Here is a 21,719-nt window from a genome sequence, read left to right as displayed (position 1 = left end):
TTCCGGTGGCACCGGCTCCACTAATCCTCCCCCTCTGTCCTTCGCCACCCCCTTACTACCATACTCTGTTTCTCTTTCTCTGTCTCGCTATGGCCGTCTCGCTAAGTCCGCTGAAACACAGAACGATGCGTGCACGCAGATTCGACGCGGCCAGTCTCAGAGTTTCCAGATCCGGCTCGGCAAGCGAGACCTTACGAACGCCGGAGCCAGAAGCCCTTTTCGGCCCTTTGGTCGAATTTCCAGATTTTCGAACGACCAGTTTCGCGCCGGCATCGTCTCGCCGGCATTTCTACCATAATCACGTTCACGTTCGCGTGAAATAATAATTCTCGGAAAGCTTGTCTCGGTTGAAATTTGAATTCTCGGGGGGAGATAACGAAATTAAACCCACGTGGTTTTTAACGAACAGTTTGACAATGTTCGAGTAAGTCTGAATATTCTCTTAGGTTTTGCTTCATGCACTCACATACCTATTGTGTGGGCACAAGCCATACAATGTGTGTATGTTGTTCGTGAAGTGCCGATAATTCTCTCGTTCGGTTTTTCACTTCCGTCGGAGAGAGGTTTGCAAATACAGGTTAAACACTTATGTTTAACAACTGTATACAAGGTTGAATGATGACTGATGCTGTGTACTGTATGATTGCTGTATGAGATGAGCTCCTATCGTGACTGCGTGCTTAACAGACTATCTCGGGCAAAGGTGTCTCCTAGAGGCTCTTTCCTGTGCTTTGCTCGTGCCGATTCTTTTCCATATCCCAGTCCCTTCCTCAATGCAGGAGAAAGTGCAATTAGAAGGGACGAAAGGGAAATTGGGAAAGTCGTCATGATTATTGCTTTGACCGTCAATAAAATCCCTTGCCAGATATTGGTGTGAGTTATGGCTGTCGTAACTGTCGTTTACCTTGTCCGACTAGCATGTTCTGTTCCAGAACACCTATAATCGTAAGCTCTGATTTACGTTTCGAGACTAGACCAACAGTACCAAGTCTGGTACTTCTCGCTGCAACGAACGAGACTTTCTCGTCCACGAAATATTTAACCACGATCTCGAAAGGTGAATTACCGCTTACATCGTTGTTGGGAAAAATTCGCGAGACGCCTGAATCGGATCGGAGAGAGACGTGTCGATAACCAAACGACTCGATGTATTGATTGCCGTCGTATCCAGAAAGAGAAAGAGAAAGAGAGAGAGAGAGAGAGAGAGAGACGCACTATTTCACGCGCGCGCGGAGCTTATGAATATGTCTGAAAAGTGTATATATCGGCAATTGCCATCGCTTTCACGTAACGATATCAGCTCGCGGTATAATCGGGCCGCTGCCAGTAGCAGCGGCAATTGCACCGATAGCAATGGCCGCCATTAGAGTATCTTGGACACGGCCCAGAACCCGGTTCCTGCGGTAAATGGATTTTCTTTTGAAAGACATCGTGTAGCCTGTCGGCTGCTGGCCGACCAGCGTTTTCATAACTCCGGCCGATTCATTCGCGAAAATCAGCCGCCCGCGCCAACCTCGCGTCGTTCGATCCGCGCTTGTCGCTCAACATCGAAATAGCATATCGTAAATCTTCTCGGTGAACGCACTCCTGTAAAGACCGAAGAATTTTTCCAACTGCTTTACGCGTTACACGTGTCGTAGTTCCAGAGAAATTCTCGAAACTTGTATCATATCGCGGTGCAGAGAGAAGATTAAACGACCAGAGCGATCGGAGATTGATATTTTGGAGTATTTCCGAAAAATGGTACCTTGGACGACGACAAATTTCTGGTCGAATTTCGTCGTTTCTTTGGCCGATGGTTTGGTAAAAATTTACAATCCGAGCTTATTGACCGACCGCCGTTTATTTCGTTTGGTGGCACAGTTTGTACACCCCGGTACGTTTTATGCACCGCAAAATGACTCGTATCGATAGTACGGTCTTGTTCAATGTACCATTACCTCGTTGCCATTACAATTCGAGATCTTTATACGTACCACGTGGATAGATAAAGTTCAGAGCTGGTTTAAAACACGCTCGCACGGGGCGTTAGATTTTACAAGTGTCCGTTGGTTTGGTTTCGCGCGCGAATCCATCGGTTGCTGTAAATTTATCCATCGCGATACGTTGCAACAGTGTCGATAACAAAAAGCGTCTCTCTACGAAGATTCAAATTGCTCCAGCAATTTTTCAAAATCAATTTTCAGAAGCTCGTTTCAAATAAATATCGCGGGGGCAGTAAATGTATCGTCAACGTCGTCGAGAGAAAATTCGACATCCTTGATTAGTTTCTCGTCTCTCGAAACTGAGAGAACGTGGAACGCTTCTTCACCGTATCCCTCAATCTTTGTTGGGAAACTTAGGGGCCCCTATTCGACCGAAGCGACGGATTTTTCGAACGGAGAGAATTAGGAGGTTTGCCACTGGCTGGCCAGCAGCCAGCCAACCAAGTTTCCGATATGCAATTCCGCTTTATTTCCGGATCGTTTGACGCGACCGCGTGCTCGCGCGAAAGGCTAATGTAATGGAAACGCTGTAAGCCTCTCTCCTATGCATATTATTGTATCACTTGCGCGCCGCGTCGCAACGCTAATAATTGTTATGGCCCGATAGCGTGCAATCCCGCGGCCATTCCGCTTTCGCGTTGAATAAATTGCAACAGTTTTAATCCCCCCTCCCCTCCCCCCATAGCCGCCCCACCGCGGGCTTGGCAGATTTCGTTTCGAACCGGAGGATCATCGTTCCGTCCGCATCGGTGCTCGAATTCTCCAACTTTTGTCAACTGTTGTTCCGTCTGCAAGTCTCGCGGTGACAATTTTGTCGTAAAATCGCGAGCTTTCGGGAGGATGGGATTGCGAAGGTGCTGTGTTTATGATTAGAATTATACAGAATCCGTGCAGGATCTGTATTTGATACGAAGATTTCTTTAGTACAATTTTATTTCACTGTTAATATTTTTAAAGTTGTAAAAAAATTTGTATTTCAAATTTGTAAAATTGTAAAATTGCAAAGTTGTAAAATTGTAAAGTTGTAAAATTGTAAATTTCACTAGTGATATCTTTAAAATTGAGTTAAACTAAACTACAAACCACGATCTAAATTTCTCACAATACAAGATATACTTCAAATTACGCTGCGTGAAATTTCACTTTACCAAACTTATTTGCACTCTTTTGTCTATGAAAAAAGATTCCATCGTGCATCATTTTATTTTATTTCACTATTAATATCTTTAAAGTTCCAAAAAAGATTTTTATTTCAAATTTGTAAAATTGTAAAAGTGCAAAATTGTAAAATTATAAAATTGTAAAGTTGTCAAATTGTAAAATTGTAAATTTTATTTCGCCAGTAATATCTTTAAAATTGATTTAAACTAAACTACAAACCACGATCTAAATTTCTCACAATACAAGATATACTTCAAATTACGCTGCGTGAAATTTCACCTTACCGAACTTATTTGCACTCTTTTGTCTATGAAAAAAAAAAAAAAAAATTCCATCGTGCATCATTCCGTCTATCGCCCGACCAGTTCCAAGCTTCACATTTTGCCAGCCTCTGTCCTTAAACTACGTCACAATAAACTCCTCCGAACCCCGTGGACTAAACTATCTCCCGACCGGAACGAAATATGACGAAACGATTAAAACGATTGCTATTGGAAGCTTCGGGCCATGGTCTCTTAGCCTAGAGCGGTACCTCGTTTGCCGCCGCGGAAATAAAGCAGGCTCTCCGATTATTGCATCGGGGCTTGCCGAGAAGAGGAGGGAGAGTACCGGTTTCTAAATTTATTTCCGAGCGTACGTGCCTCCTATCGAGGAAACTCTCGCGGAAACGAGAGCCAAGCGATTGACTCTGGCCTCGGAGTTTTGACAGCGGAGAGTTACAACTTGCAGCCGGTACAATAAGTCGCATTGCCACGGGGCGTGGTGGAGCGACGAGGACATTCACTCGTGTATTTTCGACTATTTCTACCAATCGAAATCGCGGCACAATTCGCGTACGTATTCGTACGTCTCTCCGCGATCTGATTCCTCCTCCTTCTCTTTCTCCTCTTTTCTACTTCTTCCGTTGCTTTCTCTCATAATGCCATTGCGGCCTCATTGTTACGGCCCCGATACGCAAGAAACTTCTGTTCAAATCTTTTCACCGCGGCTACAATGCCGGGGATCTTTCGATAAAGGACGGAGAAATTACACTCCGACGATTGGTTTCCATCGTCGGGTACCTTGCTTGCTTCTCGATGTTATTTAGTTATTGCTCCGTCCCTTTACCCCGTTAACCGCCGGCTTTTTGGTCGAATTGTTTGGATCGGTATCGTGATCGATTGTAATCTCAGAGGCTTCGAATGAAAATTAAAAGCATCGGTCGGCCGATACTGGATAAAAATTATTTCACAGGACAGGATCGTTCTTGCAGGCGCGCGTCATTCCAGACTCGTAGCTCGTTAAATAAATCACACCGAGAGGGTAATGAGAATAAATCAGAAAGATTCAAGCTGCTCGTTCGAAAGACAATTCGAGAACACTTGCCACGCGAAATCCTCTCGACCGGAGGAACAAAACAGGCATCTCCCCTTTTCTTTTTTTTTTTTTCTACCAATACACGCCCGCGTCTCTCCAGACACGTAATGATCCGATCTATCGAGCAAACTGCTCTGGGATTGCGTCGATTCCGCGGCACTCGAAACTCTCTCGGAACCTTATCAAGCTTCATTTGCACCTTCGCCGAGGCTCGAAGCAATTGAAAAACACAGGTGCGCGGAACAGCGAGGCCTACGCGGGCCGCGTAGATGTTTCGAAACGGTGAAAATTCCCGTTCCCAATCCCAGAGAGGAAGAAGAAGCGGAGGACGGGGGGGGGGGGGGGGGGGGGGGGGGCAGACGTTGTCTGAAGGATGGAGGAAGAAAGGGAAAATCCAAGAGGGAGGCTCGAGAAGAAAAAAAATCGAGAGAAAGAGAGAGGAAAAATTCCCGGAAAAAGAGAAGAAAAAATTCGAGACAGAAAGAGAGAAAGACAGAGAGAGAGAGAATTCCAGAGAAAGGTGGAGAGGGCGGGGTGGGGTTAAAGTGTAGGTGATTTCGTCGATTACAGAACGAATCCAAGAGGATCCCTTTCATGCTCTCCTTTCACGAACCCGAGTCAAGTAACAATTCCCGAGATTACGGGGCCGCTGCCGAAATGAAATTTCATTCGCGAGTCCCCGAGGAACCGGCGCGCCGTTCCGCGCGTTTCAAGAAGCCAGAAGGGGGCCGCGCGCGCACACACTTCCTCCTCCTCCTCGCTTTCTTTTTCTTCCGCGCGCAACCGGTCGCCTCTTCCAATTTTCTCTTCGTTTCGAGGAGAGAACAGGCCGAGGCTGGGATACGCCACCAGGGAGTTTACCGGAAAGATTTCGTCACGGGACGATATTATTCCGTCTTCTGCCACCCTCTCTCTCTCCCCCTTCCCCCCCCCCCAGCCGCCAATTTCTCCAGCGAGAAGAGAGGAAGCACTTGCTCGATATTCTCTTTAACCTCCTCATCTCGTTCCCACCCGTGGGGTTCGTTTGGCTCCTCTTTGCTCCCGTTGGTTGGTCGCGTTTAAACGACAGGCCGCGTAATCAATGCAGCCCGGCGAGCGCTGGCCCCCCTCCCGCCGCCTCTGAAAATTTCGGCTGACACCGCTCGCAAACGGGTCCATCAGAGTCTCGCAACGCTTGCTGACGACGTTTCCCTTATTTCTTTCAGTTCCTCTGGCTAAACTGCAATTTATTTCAGTTCAGGCAGCGAGGCGGGAAAAAAGGTGATGTCCTCTCCTTTCCCCTTGGGTTCCAACGGCGAGGCGGTAGTTTCTGGTGTTGATTTACAAAGTTCGGCGGTTTTCGGGCGAGTTTTTCGCAAGTTGAATTTGTACGCGTCGAGGATGATCGTTCCTTGGAAGAAGCGGGGTATCGTCGAAACACAAATTTCAGACGAAGATCAATTTTTTTCCCCTTTCCTCGCCACGATCTTCAAGATCAAAATCACTCGTTGCACTCTCTACGATCTTTTCGAATCATTTTATCGACTTTGATATGTTGAACTACGAGAAACTCTATCGTTCTAACCCTAATGATTCAGAATGTCCGTCGTTCCAATACCAAATATTCACCACGATTTTGCGACGAGGCCTTGGAACGTCTAATATTCGAAAAGATCGTGCAGCAAGTTTCAAGGACTCGTGAAGAGAAAATTTCAATCATAGAGACAGCGTGGCGCACCAAGTTACGAGAAAGATTCTTTCAATATTCCTCAGAGACAATTTTCCGATATAAAAGTACTCCGTTACATGATATGAAAATACGTCTTTGAAAGAAGAAACCAGAACTCTTCGACTTCGCGTTTTTCGAAACCGAGACCAAGCGATTTTGTTTCGTTCCATTCGAGTTACGAGTGACGACAGTTTTTTAAATCGTGGATGATTCTTGTTCTCGTCGTTATCGATTCAGTTCTGACGTTGACGAACGAGCTTGTTCGGGCAGGCGAGTATCGTCCTCGTGAACGAATCCTCCCGCCAGTTTCGCGCGCACACGGTCACGATACAAATCTGTAGTAATACGGGTGCGTTTAGATACGCGGGAAGAGGGATGGCGGGGCTCGTGGCCCGTGCGTATCTGCAATAACAGGATCACCAGCTTATAGCCGGAGCTTAGAGGGTTCGATCAATTATTGTTCGCTTCCTATCTACGTCACGCCGGCCTGGAGCGTCGGCGGTAACAACGAGGCCCGTGGCCTGAGTGCTGTGCTCGCTGGCTGCACTTCCTGCTGTTATTAGGAAGTAAGCTATCCCGCGCTCTAGAAACTGTCACGTTATGATGTTTACGTAGCTGCTATTTTCGGGCTAATATCGGCCAACTAGCCGGCTAGATAACGGTTATCGGTGGCCCTGTTGCCCAGGATAAGTCGACGTATTTCTATTGTCCGTAGAAAATCGTTCCTGCCGCCGGTAATCGCCGGCAGGAATAAACGACGCGTGTTTCGGTGCATGTTTGTGCATTTTCCACTGGCAAACTGCTCGGGAGAACGACACTGGAACTACAGAGCAGATTCGTTTCATTTTGAAGTAACTTTGATATTTTTTTTTTTTTTTTCGTCTTCAAGTTTTCCATAAAAGTTCGCAGCTCGGTCCTATTTACTCAGATGTCTGCGATTTTCGACGAAATATGAAATCAAATTTTCGAAAGATTAGCTAATAGATTATTAATAGATTAAGATTAGTTAATAGATTAAGATTAGTTAAAGAAAGTTAATAGACACATTTATTTATTAATCAATGCTCCAATTTCCTAGAAACTGAAAGTAAACATGAAAGTTCGAATTAAAGGCGAATCTCCTTCGATCCGTTGAAAAAAATAAAGTTCTCCAATTGATGATGATAAATTGATGGAGAAGCAATAATCGATAAATTGACAAAAATTTTGCATCCAAATGAACCGCGATTCTGGATAAACGGCATTGATAAAGGTAATACAAAGTGTATTTTATTTTAAATCTCTCATTTGGAAACGTATAATCGTGCTAGCGATTTCACGCTAGCGGGCCAACAATCGCGTGAATTTTCGCTCGCATGTGAAATCGCCTATAGACCTGTCAGAAGCAACTATATCGTCACGGTTAGGCCGCTTATCTACGTACGGTGGCATGCTAATCAACGGGTTACTACACCTGCATCTATATGGAGTAAACGTTTCTGGATAGTTATCTCGATTTGTCGAAATAATCCCCGGACAAATCACGGCGAATCGTGTACAGGCTTATCTTCGTTTCTATTTCCACAGCCGCAACGTATCGATGCCAGTTCGATGGATCTATCTCGTTTATTTGCTTCGTTACTTACGTGGTTTGTCGGTTCATTAACCACCGTCGATTCGACAAATGGCGAAAACAGAAATTCAGGTGATTTTCGTTTAAGCGAATAATCGATTATTTTGTTAAATAGCGGCGGTTTATTGTACGACCCTAAGATTGATAATTATTTAGAGAGGGTAATTCTCAAATTCTTATCAGGGGTGAAAATTTTCCCTCATGGGAACTGAATAAATTTTAAATTAAAAAAAATTGTATTTCCAATTGTTGCGTTACGTTGTTTAGCACAAAAGTTTCTCTCCAATTGCCAAAATATACTCGCATCTAAAGAGGTTAACTGCAATTGGGCATGGTTTTCGACATGCTTCTGAATTTCGACGAAAGAAAAGTTACCGCACCTCGTAAAGTAATTTCACTTTAACACAAAAGTTCCTCTCTGGTTAATTCTCGAATGCAAAACGGGTCAATTGGCTCGAGCTTCCAAAACAGCTTCAGAATGTTGATAGAGAGCAAGCAAGTAAACAGATTTCTAGAAAATTGCTGCCCGACGACAGTCGGCAACGATCGAATTTGGCAACCGATTGATCGCTAAACTTGGCGAGAATTAATTGAACCTCGAGAAGAAGGCTATGTCAGACGTCGCATCGATCGGCTCATAAATCGGTTTAATCACTCGCAAAGAGTATTTGGCCGAGCATGTTCGGCGAAGGGTGAAAGCTGAAGCGCGAGCTGAAGCGTGTTTGCCGCGTGAATCAAACGGCGTCGCCGTTTCTATTGCCGGCGAATTAAGGAGCGTTTCAAGGAGGGACGGCGAGCGCTGTCAAGTTCGGAGGATTCGCAAATTGACGATTTACGGTCACCAAACAGGACGATAAGCGAATGCCTGCAGGCTTAATGGGCCCCGGGGCCATAAGCGGCGGGGTTTCCACAAGATTTGCATGACAATGCCCTGTCATTACGCGCCCGGCCCAATCAAACGTCGAGCACACACCGTTTGCTCAGCAAGTGTTTATTACCGATGCGCCATGTAAATGCTACGGCTTCTGTATATCAGGTATGTATATATATATATATGTGTGTATATATATATAATATATATATATATACATACACACACTGGCGCACGCTCGCATTAGTAATTCCTCCTTTCGTCGACAGATAGGATTTCCAGCGACTCCTGCTCGTCTAGCACCACCTCCCGGCGAAAACTACCCCCTGCTGAATTATAAATCCCGCAGAATGGAAAATGTTGTCGCGTATTTTTGACGGCTGCGTTGCCGTGCGAGGTTATTACAGATTTATTCGTAGGAATCGTATTTTGTAACGAAACAATTGAATTTAGAAACACGAAGCTGTGAGTTTTGTAAAAATGAAACGTAACGCGCGTGTTGCAGGAAACTGAAATTTCGTCGACGAGACACGATTGTCGTGATTGTATTGATAATCGGAAATATCCCACTTTCTGTTTATTATCTAATATTGTACATTATCTCACGTCTCACAGATGCATTTCGTAGTTCTCCGCTACTCTACGTCTCACAGTCTATGTTTTATAATTCATGTCTCGTTACTTTCGTGCAATCCCACAATCTGTATTCCACATTCCGTATCTCGCATTTCACATTTCACGCCTGGTGCATTCGTATTCGATATATGCTTCTTCGTTCCCGTTTTTTTTTTTGCAATCTTCTCTAATAATTTTATCTTTTTTCTTTTTCGATTGGAACGTAAAGAAAAATGCTTGGAAACCTGCGTAATTCTCACAAAGTATACATGGGGCAATTTGCAGCTATCTGTAAAGTTTTCCATCCCAGAAAATGAATTTCCCAGGCCAAAAGAGAAAAAAGAAAAAACACGGAGGCAATTTGTGGGCAGTTTTCCAGAAATTTCCCACAGGGCTAATCCTCTTCAGGATGCAAAAAATCTGCATTTGCCATAGTTTGCAAACGACGAATTACACGGATGAAAACGGATGTTCACCGCGATTTTAGAATTTAAAAATCGACTACTAATTTAGCTCTCTAATTCCCTCCCCCCTCTCTCCCCCATTCTCGTTCGCCCAACGTAAGTACCAGTCGCGTAAATGACTGGCAACAAACCAACCGCAAAAGTCAGGCTGTCGGTAATTACTCGCCGGTCCATTCTTTCCCACTGGCAATCTAATCCGAAAATCGCTTTATCTTTCTTACCGTAGATCCTGGCCTGCGAATTAAGCGCCGAGCACAGTTTATTTGCTCGTATCGACAGTATTTTAGAGATAAAGAAGAGTCGAGCGCTCGAAACAAGGATAAACTGAGGGAAAAGGGATAAAAGAGAGAGAAACACAGAATGTGTGTGTGTGTGTGTGTGTGTGTGTGTGTGTGTGTGTGTGTATGTGTGTGTGAGAGAGAGAGAGGGCGAAAGACCGAAGGTAGACTGCATGGTGGGTGGGTTGTGCATGGACTCGCGAGATACGAGAAATAATGGTGGCACGTATACTCGGCGTTGCTTGTACACACAAGGCCACATGCACCGAGAGAAACTGACCACCGAACAGTTCCAATGGGGCCTGCTCGCCACTCCGCCGGTAATAGTCTCGACAATAATCATTTATTGTTCCTCAATGGCGTCGACGCGCTGCTGGAGCTCGGCTAACAGGGGTGGAATAAGGGAAAGAGATGGAGAGAGAGAGAGAGAGAGAGAGAGAGAGAAAGGGGAAGGTTAGACAGGATTTAAAGTCGACAGTGAACGCGTGCAGGTTTCCGTGAAAGTTTTCCATGGTGTTGATTTTTGGCGACGATCGAGCAATTGCAGGTTCGTCTCTTTTAATGGAGATCTGCAGTCTGAGTCTTGTTAATATTTTTTGAGCGACGTGCACGTGAATTTATATAAATTTATCACCCAGAGATTCCGTCGTTAAAGCTAACACCACCGGAGCATCATGGAACTGTTTATCATTTACTGACAGACTTGTCAACTATAAATTCAAATTTGCTTTTTTAGCAGCAACTAACAAATCACTACGACAGTGAAATAAATTCTCTGACTAGTTCACGTGTCGAATCACAGAGAAGAAAATGGCAAAGTGCAAAGTGACAGTTTGCAAACTGCCAGTTCGTTTCGTTGTCAAAACCGTGAGCGAAGTTTCGCGAGGGGACAGGAGGGGATTCAAATATTCTCGATGAAGCGACTTCGCTGAAAAAGGATACGGACCAGTTGCGCGCATTGTCGCGTGCTGGGATTAAGCATTCCGGAGTTCGCATGGCGAAAGGGCCATTGGCGAATTAGCATACGACGAGTAGAGTTGTTAAAACGCGGACCAAACAACGCCAGCGGCGCATCTGCATGATAAAGAGAGAAGAGGCGAGTTTGCCCCTGGAACACACTCGAGAAACCCTCGCGCACTCGCGCGCGCGCGCGCGCCAGCGAGTTCTCGATGCATGGAGCTGAAAAACATTACGCGTGAAATTGGCCCGCCGGATTTCCTTAATGCAGCAGATGTTTTCCTCTGTACGAACTGTTTAACAGTCAAGATCCTCTATTCAGACCTTTCCTCGATCGCATCTGATACGCGTGTACTACCTACGATTTGCATACTACGGCGTGCCCATATGGAATATTATTCGAATCGGCGAGCGTGCACCACTCGCCCGGTCGGAATAAATATCGTTAGCGATATTCTATACGTCGCTGGTTGGCAGTGCTTGCACATTGGTATCGATAGATATTTTCCTTTCGCAAAGAAGGGTAGAGGACAAGTGGGACCACTGAAGCAAATTTTCAGGTTATTCGCAATCTGTTAATCGTCGATTCAGACTGGTATTATTCGTTGCAGACACAGCGAGGAGCATAGTTGTACCAATAACAATGGAAAATTGTGCACAATTTAAACTGAGATGTGAGAAAAGATCATAAGAGCGAAGCTTTTATTTCGAGGATGATTTTACATCACGTAAAAAGGTAGGAAACTGAGGACACGATGTTTCCTCGAAAATTGGTTTCCTCGAAAAATATTGAAAATTTCTTTCGGTGACTAGAACCACCATCGTTTTGAAGATTGAAGTTTCCCCTTTACAATGATTCTCTGAAACTTGTTCCAGAATTTTTTCTTTATTTACTGTTTTATTGAATGTTGAATATGTCGAAAATCCCAACGTTTTCAGTCATCTAACTCCAACGTTCCAAATTCAATAGAACGATTTAAAAAAAAAAAATCGAATTTTAAGATGTCGTTGTAGAGAAAGGTTTCGCTCTTCAAGACCGTGGTAGATTTAGTTGTGAGAAAAATTTTTCAACGTTTCCTACAGGCGTTAGAATTTTTTTTACCTTATCACTTGCTACGTGAAATCATTTTCGAGAAGAACAAAATTCACGACCGTCGAGCTTCACGATTTAAAACGATACCAAGTGTATCGTCGTACGATATTTTTCTACGAAATTGCATCGACAATTTTTCATTGTCATTGGTGCAGTTATGCCCTTGTCACTGTGTGTAATAAGTTAGTCAGAGTTGATACTAAGAGATAACTCGTTGTTGAGAAATTGACACGTTAGAGAACGTGTATCGCGATGATGGATCGCCTCGGAAGCTACGCCTTTTTGTATCCACGGGCGAAGAAGCATTAGGGCTTCTTTAATCGAATAGCCGGCCCGGCAGTATTTGAACGCTTGTAACGAGTTTCTTTTTTTTTTTTTTTTTGTTCGTGCGTTGTGCAACGTGTTTGTGCTGCGCGTGGTTGAGAGCGACGGGATCAATCACGGCCGCGCAACCCTTTCAAACACGCGCGCCACGGGCAAGGCAATTGTTTCGTTTGACGCGCGCGATCACGCCGGATCACGCTCGTAAGTAAAGGAATTGAATTATAAACGTGTTTGCTCGCGCCAACAAAAAGAAGAGTTCTGTCAATTCGTCGGACGTGATAACGTTTCAGAGTCAGAGTTGGATTTTTTTTTTTAATAAAACTTTCGAATCTGATTGCCAGACACTGTCAACCCTCGGATCTTCGAAATTGCCAAAATTTCCAAACGCGATAATTTTCCAAGTCCTCCCTCCACTCCTCGAGAGAAATTGCGAGATTCCAGGAAATCTCTGGAGCCGTTGCTCTTCGATAATCAGCCGTGGAGGGTGAAACGGCGTTAGATAAAGCCGTTGATGCGTCTTAAAGTTGTTCGCCGGAATTGAAAAGGGTCTTGAAGGGTTTCGCCGATGTCGAGGAAAGCGAACGAACGCCTATCGAAACAGCGCGCGCGCGCGAAAGAAAATCTCGCCCTCCCTCCCCTTCGTTTGCGTCCGACAAGGATAGACTAGCAAATTCAAAGAGAAAGACCGAACTCTCCGAGCGTACGTACTGCGGACAAGGAAAAGTGTCAGAGAAAAGATGGAGGGAAGGCGAAGGCTCCCACATATACACGCACACACACATACACACACACATATATATATATATAAACGACGAGAGAGGAGAGAAACGACGTGGCTTCGAAGCTCGATTATGTGATATAAAGTTGGCTGAAGCGAGGGGTGGATAAGGAAGAGGAGGGCCAAAGAGAGATGCACCCCCGTTGATTGAGCCGCCACCTTCAACGTGCCGTGAACACATGTGCTGGTGGCAACACTCTGATTGGAAGCCAGATGGGCTCTTCAGCCTCTTACCTTACCACCTTCTCTCTCCCTCTCTGTCTCACTCTTATTTTCGCCGTGTGTTTCTGTTGGTTCGACGTTTCTTTCCTCGTCTTTCGGTTGCCAAGACCCTAGCCCTCACGCTTCTGTTTCCATCTCATCGGGCATCTTTTCTTCGTCGACACCTGAAACACAACCCTCTTAAAGCACGTTGCACCACAGTACAGGTATACTGAGAGAGGTTAGGAGAATTGCGTGTATATGTCGCGGTGTATATCTCACGCTGCTCTCACGTGCTCGCTCGTTCTGCATGCGTGTTGCCTACTGAATTGTTGCCGATTAAATTGAAACAAAGAGGGGACGGTGAGAAAGGGCGAAACTTAGCAGAGATAAGAATTGGAAATTAATCGAAGGTAGGCAGTGTGGAAGGATTTCTGGAATTCAGAGGAGTTTGGAAAATTCGTGCAAGTAAAGAAATCAATTGAATTTCAAAGTGAGGGAAATTTGAAAGTGTAAAATTTGGATTTAGAAATCTGATGATGTAAGAATTTCAGGGATTTTATGAATTTGGAGATTCGAAAATCTTGCATAGCTAGAATTTTAGCAACTTAGAGAAATTTAGTAACTTTGTATAAATGAGTTAACTAACTTTTCGTTAAAAAAAACATTAGATTCTCGATTCCTAAATTCTCTGCCCTAAGTTTCTAAATTCTCACACTCTAAACTCACAGTCTGCTGCGCGATAAATAAAACTACAACGTTCACACCTCAAATCTACCTTTAAGTCTGTTTCGTGTAAAATAACAATTTCTCAGACAGGAAATGTTCGAACGACTGATCGAATCCGAGCCTCGGAGTCCCGGGTCATCCGGTTGATGGCAGTTTTCGTCTAAAACGAAAGTTTTTCGCCAGCGACTCGGAACAATGGCGGCGCCATCCGTTGTATTCAAATTCTTCGCGAGTTTTGACGGTACGGGCGCGAAAGCGCAACCTAACCGAGCCTATCCGCCGGATCATTCGGAGAATTCCCCGGTATTTTACATTTTAATAGGATTTCGAAAGTTCGCGAATGCCACTTTCGTATTCTTTCCTCATGAAGCTCTCGCCACGTGTGCTTTGGCATACATTAACTTACGTTTCGCTTTGCCGAAGCTTTCGGTAGTATGACTCGTTCCTGACTCCTCTTCCTTCCGTTGAAATCTCTGAGATTAAGGCGAAAAGATGTGCGAAACGTAGAAATTTAGGTTCGAACGATCGAGGAATTTCAAGGAGCCTCAGGATCTTGGGCATTTGAAACTTGAACATTTGGATTTTTGATGAGAATTGAAAATTTGTACTTTGAGGGATTCTAAGAGCGAAGAGTGTCGGCGACGATGCTCACGTTTCCTCTGAAAGCAAAAGGAAATCTGAAATGGCTGGGTGATAATCCTTGGCACCGCTGCATTTGCAAGACGCGGGCCGCTGTTGTAATCGCTGGATTTCACGGAGGCGAGGAGGAATGGGGAGCCACAATTACGACAATAGCAAGAGTGGAGTTTAACAGGGGGCGTATAAAGTCAGGCATCAGCTCCTGCTCCTGCTGCGGACAGAAAATCCCCGGGCTGCCATTTTCTATAGTTATCGGACGCTCTAATTACCGCTTTTGGATCGCGCGTTACAAAAGAAAACCGTTTCATAATAAGTGTCAACGGCAGATCTTCAGAACCATCGGCGACAAGGCAACCTTCGAACGACGAAAGTTAAATAAAGTGCCGTAATCACCGTTTGAAACGAGTAATTGCTCGCAGCCACGTTTCTTTAACAGAAGAACTCGCCTGTTCCTCTCTCACAGGCGCCTGTTATCCGAATTTTCCATTGTGCACGTACATTTATTCGCCGTTTATTATCTGCTGTTCAAATGCCATCGAAGCTGAAAAATTGTAACCTCCTCGCCGGCCTGTCGTATTTGTATTTGTCGATGATTCTCTGTTACGAGAAGCAGAAACAATAATGAATACGAATATCGGGAGAATATTGGCGAAACGAATTTATAACATATTTGAATAATTAATTGTAGTCAACATTTCGAAAACGATTTACAACTTCACGATGGTTCGTTCCACTGTTTTGTGAATTTCACAAAATATATGCATTTTCTGGTACCTGGTATTCTCTGTCCGAAGGAACGACACTTCTAATTTTAACAGGGTTCTATGCTACGTTGCAATGGGCCAAGGATGATGTTGTACAAGATCTGCTTGATGAAAAAGAGTGCTTTCCTCATCGCAGCACGTCTTTCTATATTTCTATTCATGGCAAATCCGAAGGGGAAGGGGTAAATGACCCTGCAATTGTGTTCGTAAGTCACTTTAAGACCCGCAATCATTGTTAGCACTGACAACGAACCAATATTGTCAGGTCTGGTTGGTCGGATCCGACATCTCGGTCAAATCCCCCTGAAAAGGTGCAACATTCTCTCTCGATCTCACGATCTGCATCGTCCGGCCCCCGAAATAAATCCATCCCCGAAGTGATCGTGGCACGGCGTGTCGCGATCAGGAGAAACACGGTGTCCAAAGCAGCGCGAAGGAGAGGTAACGTCAGTAGGTTTACAGGCTGAACGTAAACGGGCTTGTTAGGACGGCTGGATGGGTTCGAAGGTTTTCACGGGTCTCTCACGAGGCAGGGGGTGGCGGAGGAGGGAGACGGCAGAGGCGGTTAGAGACAGAAAAGGAAGCAAGGGGGGATTCCAGCCGGGACATGAGGGACAGTTCACCGGCTTTACCCAGCGGCAGTCCCTAGAGGTGGCAGCCCCCGTTGCAAGCTGAACCTAGTCTGTGGTTGCTGGCTTGTTAGATCCAGTTTGGGGTTGCTACGGTCCGAAGAGAGGGCGGTGGGGGGAGGAGGGTTGGACGAGGAGAAGGGGGTTGGCCGGTGGAGGGCGCCACTCTTCAGTAGACCGCAATCGGGTATGCAATTTACGTGGTGTCCGACCTCTGCGACCTCTGGCCCCCATCCCCTTTCACGTCCAGCTACTCCTTCTATCGCCTCGTTTCTTCCGAGGCCGAGCCAGCAATCGGTCAATTTGATCCCGAGTTTCGAGTTAAAGCAGGATTTTAATCGAATATTTTCTGATTTGGCTTGCAGGTGAATTTGGTTCTCCAGGAGAAGTGGTAACTTGCTTCGATCTGCAGGACAATAATCGTCTCTTCATTCAGCGACACCTCCCGATTTTTCGGTTCAACGCGAGTTCCTGTTCCTCGGTTGAATATTTTCTTAGAAGCAACCTTTACGGAATTCACGGAAAGGATCGTGCGTGGTCTGTAACGTTCTCGATCGTGCGCCCGACACCGAACGAGCGTGTGGGAAAAGTTGTCGTGGCTGAATATTGGCGGCTACGGGTACGATTAGTCGGGGCCGAGAGAGGCGAGGAGAAAAGCGCGCGGATATGACGCGGAAGGACGAAAGACCCGATGACTGTCGCGAACAGAAGCGAGCTGTTAGGATGGAACTCGCTGGATTTCTTCGGAACGTAAGATTTCTCATGGTCGTCAAACACCGTGGCTTCTAAGCCACCGAGCGTCGGTAATGACGCGCAGGAAATTGGAAGTTGAGAAGGATTGAAATTGGCCGGGCATACGAACTAACAATTTGTCGGAGATCAGGACGGAATGTTTCCATCGGTCGCCGTTCCCGTTAACGTGGACCGATTTCGTTCGTTCGCTCGTTCGTTCTTGGTCTTTCTTCACTTCGTACACTGGTCTTCATTTCCTCCGTAATGGAACCGTGAAGTAAACCTAACTTGAACGATGTTGGTGAGAAGAAATGTCAAATGTTTGTTCCGTCATCGATCGTTTCCAGTTTTAACCTCTTGCGCTGAAACGATCGATGTCACGCACGTCGAGAACTTTGTGTTTTCTCAGTTTTAAGTACAATTTAAATGTAACCCAGGCAAAAAACAAATGATAAGTTTAAATTACTTCTTAATCATTTCTATCCAGTGATATCATACCGATATTCAAAAGAAAGAGAAAGCGACGAATTGTCGTATACGGTTCGGTCACTCGTTATGGTCCGCGAATCAGTTGCCAGCGCAAAGGGGTTAAATCGATCATTCACATCGATTGCTTTTGTCAAAAGGAAAATCTCACTCCTCTTGGCAAACGAACTTTGCAAATTATCGAAGTTTGATTGCAATCAATTAATTTCAGTGGAATCGGCGTGTCACAATCTTTCTTTTTTTCAAATCTACGTAACTCGCCATGTTAAAATTCGCTAGGCGAACGTTCGCGAGATTCGCGCGGAAATAGATTTTTGTCACGCGTAAATTCATCTTCGGCACGTCGATCCGATAAGGCGGGGGCTACGTCAGCCCCCGGACGATATAACCGAATTCTCGGCGATTAAATGCAAGCGGTTGCGATAAGGCTTGTAAATTGAGCGAATTATGCCGTTGGTGCCGGTACACGGCGTAGCCTCGACCGATTAACATGCGCATTACGCGAGGTTGCAACCGCTCAACCTGACATTTGCATTGGAACGTGTCGAACAACCTGAGACCTCTATAACACCTGCTGCCATGGATTACTTGTCACTCTCTCTCTCTCTCTCTCTATCTCTCTCTTTGTTTTATCGATCGTCAACCGCGAAATTCTTCGAACATCTTCTGCACTCGTTCACGAAAAGCTCGCTAGCGAAATTTCCTTTCGATTTTGTTACGGGAATTTTTGTCGAAACGAAGAATTTCCTCATTCAACAGAGAACTGCGATTTTTATATAAATCTGTCGACGACAGAGACAGGGAGAAGAGAGTTCAATTTTCGATCAGTTGGTTTCGTCGCCAACTGGATCTCATCCATTTGTGGCTCACGCCGCGAACAACGCCGAGTATCGAATGCAAATTGCAATGACAGTCATTTCTTTTCGACTGGCGTTTTTCGTCACTTGAACTATCATCGAGGCTAATGAGAAATTATCGTTTATTGTTGTCGCAGAATGATAATTGATGAATCGACGAAGATATTTGGCGAAACGCTGCCTGCTTAACTCGTGAGTGGCACTGTTTGCCTCGAATTTCTAGATCAAGCAAAGGAAAAGGAGACAAGTGTGTTTCTGTTGATCTTTTTCGTTTAGAAAAATTTCTTAGATTTCAGAGATAACTTGGTACAAGAAACAAAGATATATGGGAGCTACAGGAAACAAACCTGTGTCATTAAAAAATTATTCGAAAGTAGAGAGAGATGTGTAGCTTCTGAATATTTCGAAGGTATTAATTGGCTTTTAAATCGTTTGACATCGTTTCCATTATTGCTCTTGTCAATTTCTACACTGTGCCCCTTTTTCTTTGAGCTCGTAATATATTTATTTCACTGCGAAATAATAATAAAATAAATAAAGATGCAAAAATACAGAAATACAAAAATGCACGTCTAAAGCATAATATGACAAGACAATTTATTTTGCAAAAAAGAAAATTCTCACGAAGAGATTTGCTGAAAATCATTGTGTCCTGCAATATCAGTTACGTGAGTAGCGAAATTTAGGCAAAATAAAACTCGATTCATCGGGTTTTTTAACCTTTCTTCCCTATTTTTCTTTTTTTTTTTTTTTCTTTGCAAAACGTTCAAAGTACTTGACTAACTTGAAATCTCCTTAGAGCAGCTACTTCCCACGAAGGGAAGTAAAAGAACGAGAGACGTCCAATTTCAACGGTCTGCTCGGTGTGTGATATAACCAAGGAATGTCAAAATGGGGAAATTCCAGGTAATGCGGGAATAATCTTCTCCCATATAGCACAAATTTCACCAACTATATCTTTCCTGAATTTTGTCAAACATCGTTTCAGCATTTCGAAACGATTTTCGCGGTTCGTCGTGCACAGGCCGGAACTTTGTGCAATTTTTTCGAATTTGTTAAATTTACGCCTTTGCCAAATTAAATTTAAATATATTTTATAGTTATTGCATTAAATTCATTACATAATTGAAAACTTTTCATCCAAAATTTTTCATATTTCAACCTGTTTGAAGACTTCTTTCTTCGTGTCTGACAACGTTTTCACTCCTAGAAATCTGTATGTACATTCTTTCGCCTATCGACTAAAATAAAAACGTCTGAAAGTTACTCATATCTAGGGTGTACTTTGAAAGGACTCGTTAGAGAATCGTTGGCGCGACAAACAAAAATCTCGCGCGAATCATTGACGAACGAATTTCAGCATATAGTCGCTTACATCACCGGAGGAGCAAACGGGATCGGGAAGGCTATCGCGCAGAAAATTCATTGTCAGGGTGCCAAGGTGGTTCTGGCCGATATATCCTGCAACGGGGCTAAAGTCGCCGAGGGCCTCGGCGAAAAAGCTTTGTTCACGTGTACCGACGTAAGTTCAATTGCTCGTAAGACTTCTTGCCACGCCGCGTTTTGCCCCTCGCTCTCTCACCGATTCAGGATTTCGGAGTTGAAAGTTTTCTCAACTTTGTAGATCGTCGTACGATCTTGAGAACCTTTGTTGCCAATAATCTCCGCGAAGAATTAACCTACGCTATTAGCAAACGCTATTAGCTGCGATATTGTGTGCTGTGCAATTATCCTGTACGTTTGTGCTTGTACAATGTGCGTTCTGCAGGTGAGGCTGGAGAAGGACGTGGTAGAGAGCATGAAATGCGTGAAAGAGAAATTCGGCGGCGTGAACGTGCTGATCAACTCGGCGGGCGTCGTTGGTTACGAGCCGATCTACGACTTCAAGAAGAAGAAACCGCACTCGGTGGATTTGTACAAATGCCTGTACGACACGAACGTGTGGGGCCTGTTCAACGTGACTCGCCTGATGGTCGGTCTGATGGCCGAGAACAAGCCAGACGCGAACAGACAGAGAGGAGTCATTATAAATCTCTCGAGCATGATAGCGTGCGAATCGCCGCCGGGTTTGATCGCCTACGGCAGCACCAAGTCCGCCGTTTCCGGCATGACGATCCCTCTGGCTAGAGGACTCGCGTGCAAGGGGATACGCGTCATCGGTATTTGCCCTGGTTTCATCGACAGCCCGATGACAGGTTCGCTAATATAACAACAGACTACGAATGTAAAAATTCAGAATTTTCCGTTTTTGTTCCTAGTCTTGTATTGCACGTTAATCTTCATTCTCTTGGCGACGGTTTTTCTTACGAATTTTCTGCAAGATTCGGACGTCTGTGCTTGAGAGTAGAGCTTTTGAAAGAATTTGCAAATTTAACTATCATTTCATCGCCATTCTATTAAATTTCTTACTGAATTTGGAATTTTTGACCGATTCCACAGGAACAATTAGAGAAAGAAAGTCTATTTTTAAGATTTGTAAACCTCACTCGTGATCGAGTTTGTAAATTAAAAGCTAAAGGGCGAAAACGTTTCGTGAAACATCCAGCTCCGCAGAAACCGGAGGAAAGGAAGAAGTGGATCAACATGAAACTGACGCCGAAACGTTACGGCACCTGCGAGGAAGTGGCACACTTGGTCCAAGCGTGCATCGAGAATCCACTGATAAACGGCGAGAATATACGTATAGACATGGGCTTCAGATACAATCAAGAGGGAGACGCGGCAGAACAACCATAACTGTGAGCAGCTGTGTGAGTGTTGCAAGTGAAACGCTTCGTCGTGTGACGAAGAACATAATCCTTGTACGAAATATATGTCCGATCGTATTTGTTGAAAAGCGTATTTATTTCTAGAAGTAGCTTCGTCGCGCTGATTTTACAATTGCAAAAGAATGCAAAAGAAAAAGAAAAAAAAAAAAAAGAAATACATAAAATATCAAAATCTGCTTTCTATGTAATATTTGCTGAAACGATTTTCCAGTTTTCGAATTGTTACTCTCAGAAACGAATCATTGAATTTACAAAATGTTTGGTTGAAAGAAATCTGAAATTTTTTCGCTAATTCTCTCTTCCTACGTGTAACACAAACAGAGAGACTTCGACGTGCTTACACGCGTTTTACCAGCGCAAACACCTGGCAACCTGCGCCAACAACGGGAGAAGAAAATATTCGCCACGCCGCGGTGCAGTTTTCTGGCGCGCGATAACGCGACGCCTACTCGAAAGACTCGCGTCGCGGCAACAAAGAATAATGATCCAGCGGTAACCGGGGAGAACGCGCGATCACCGGACGGATTCTCGAGCACGTCGCGAAGACGCGTCGTCATCAGCGTCGACGTGTGCAACCGCACAGCCCGCCGCCTACTTTCTCCCGGGCCGAAATTTATGTATGGAAATATCCTCGCGAGCATTACGCATGTAGAATATCACGACCAGCAGCTGCGGAGGCCTCCTCCCGCGACGACACTTGCTAGGAAAATGT

The 21,719-nt window shown here is 44.7% G+C and overlaps 1 protein-coding gene across 1 annotated transcript; it reads left to right on the top strand.

The window, feature by feature from the left end:
• The first annotated feature begins 918 nt into the window (after positions 1-918).
• LOC122535016 (3-hydroxyacyl-CoA dehydrogenase type-2-like) lies at positions 919-20,976 on the top strand. Its single transcript, XM_043666166.1, has 5 exons — positions 919-993; positions 4,991-5,036; positions 19,607-19,761; positions 20,008-20,434; positions 20,785-20,976. Exons 1-5 carry the CDS (start codon positions 919-921, stop codon positions 20,973-20,975), a joined length of 894 nt encoding a protein of 297 aa, XP_043522101.1. The 3' UTR covers position 20,976.
• Positions 20,977-21,719: the final 743 nt, after the last annotated feature.

This window comes from Frieseomelitta varia, unplaced genomic scaffold (assembly GCF_011392965.1).
Source record: "Frieseomelitta varia isolate USP_RPSP 00005682 unplaced genomic scaffold, Fvar_1.2 scaffold_148, whole genome shotgun sequence".
In the NCBI taxonomy this organism is placed as follows: Eukaryota; Metazoa; Arthropoda; class Insecta; order Hymenoptera; family Apidae; genus Frieseomelitta; species Frieseomelitta varia.
Note: the sequence above shows the minus strand (reverse complement) of the source record. Positions and strands in the feature narration are given on the sequence as shown.

Coding starts and splice junctions, on each gene's coding strand:
- LOC122535016 (XM_043666166.1), top strand. CDS start 919: ATGTTCTGTTCCAGAACACCTATAATCGTAAGCTCTGATTTACGTTTC. Junction 5,037..19,606: donor AGAAAGGTGGAGAGGGCGGG/GTGGGGTTAAAG, acceptor TTCAGCATATAG/TCGCTTACATCACCGGAGGA. Junction 19,762..20,007: donor CTTTGTTCACGTGTACCGAC/GTAAGTTCAATT, acceptor TGCGTTCTGCAG/GTGAGGCTGGAGAAGGACGT.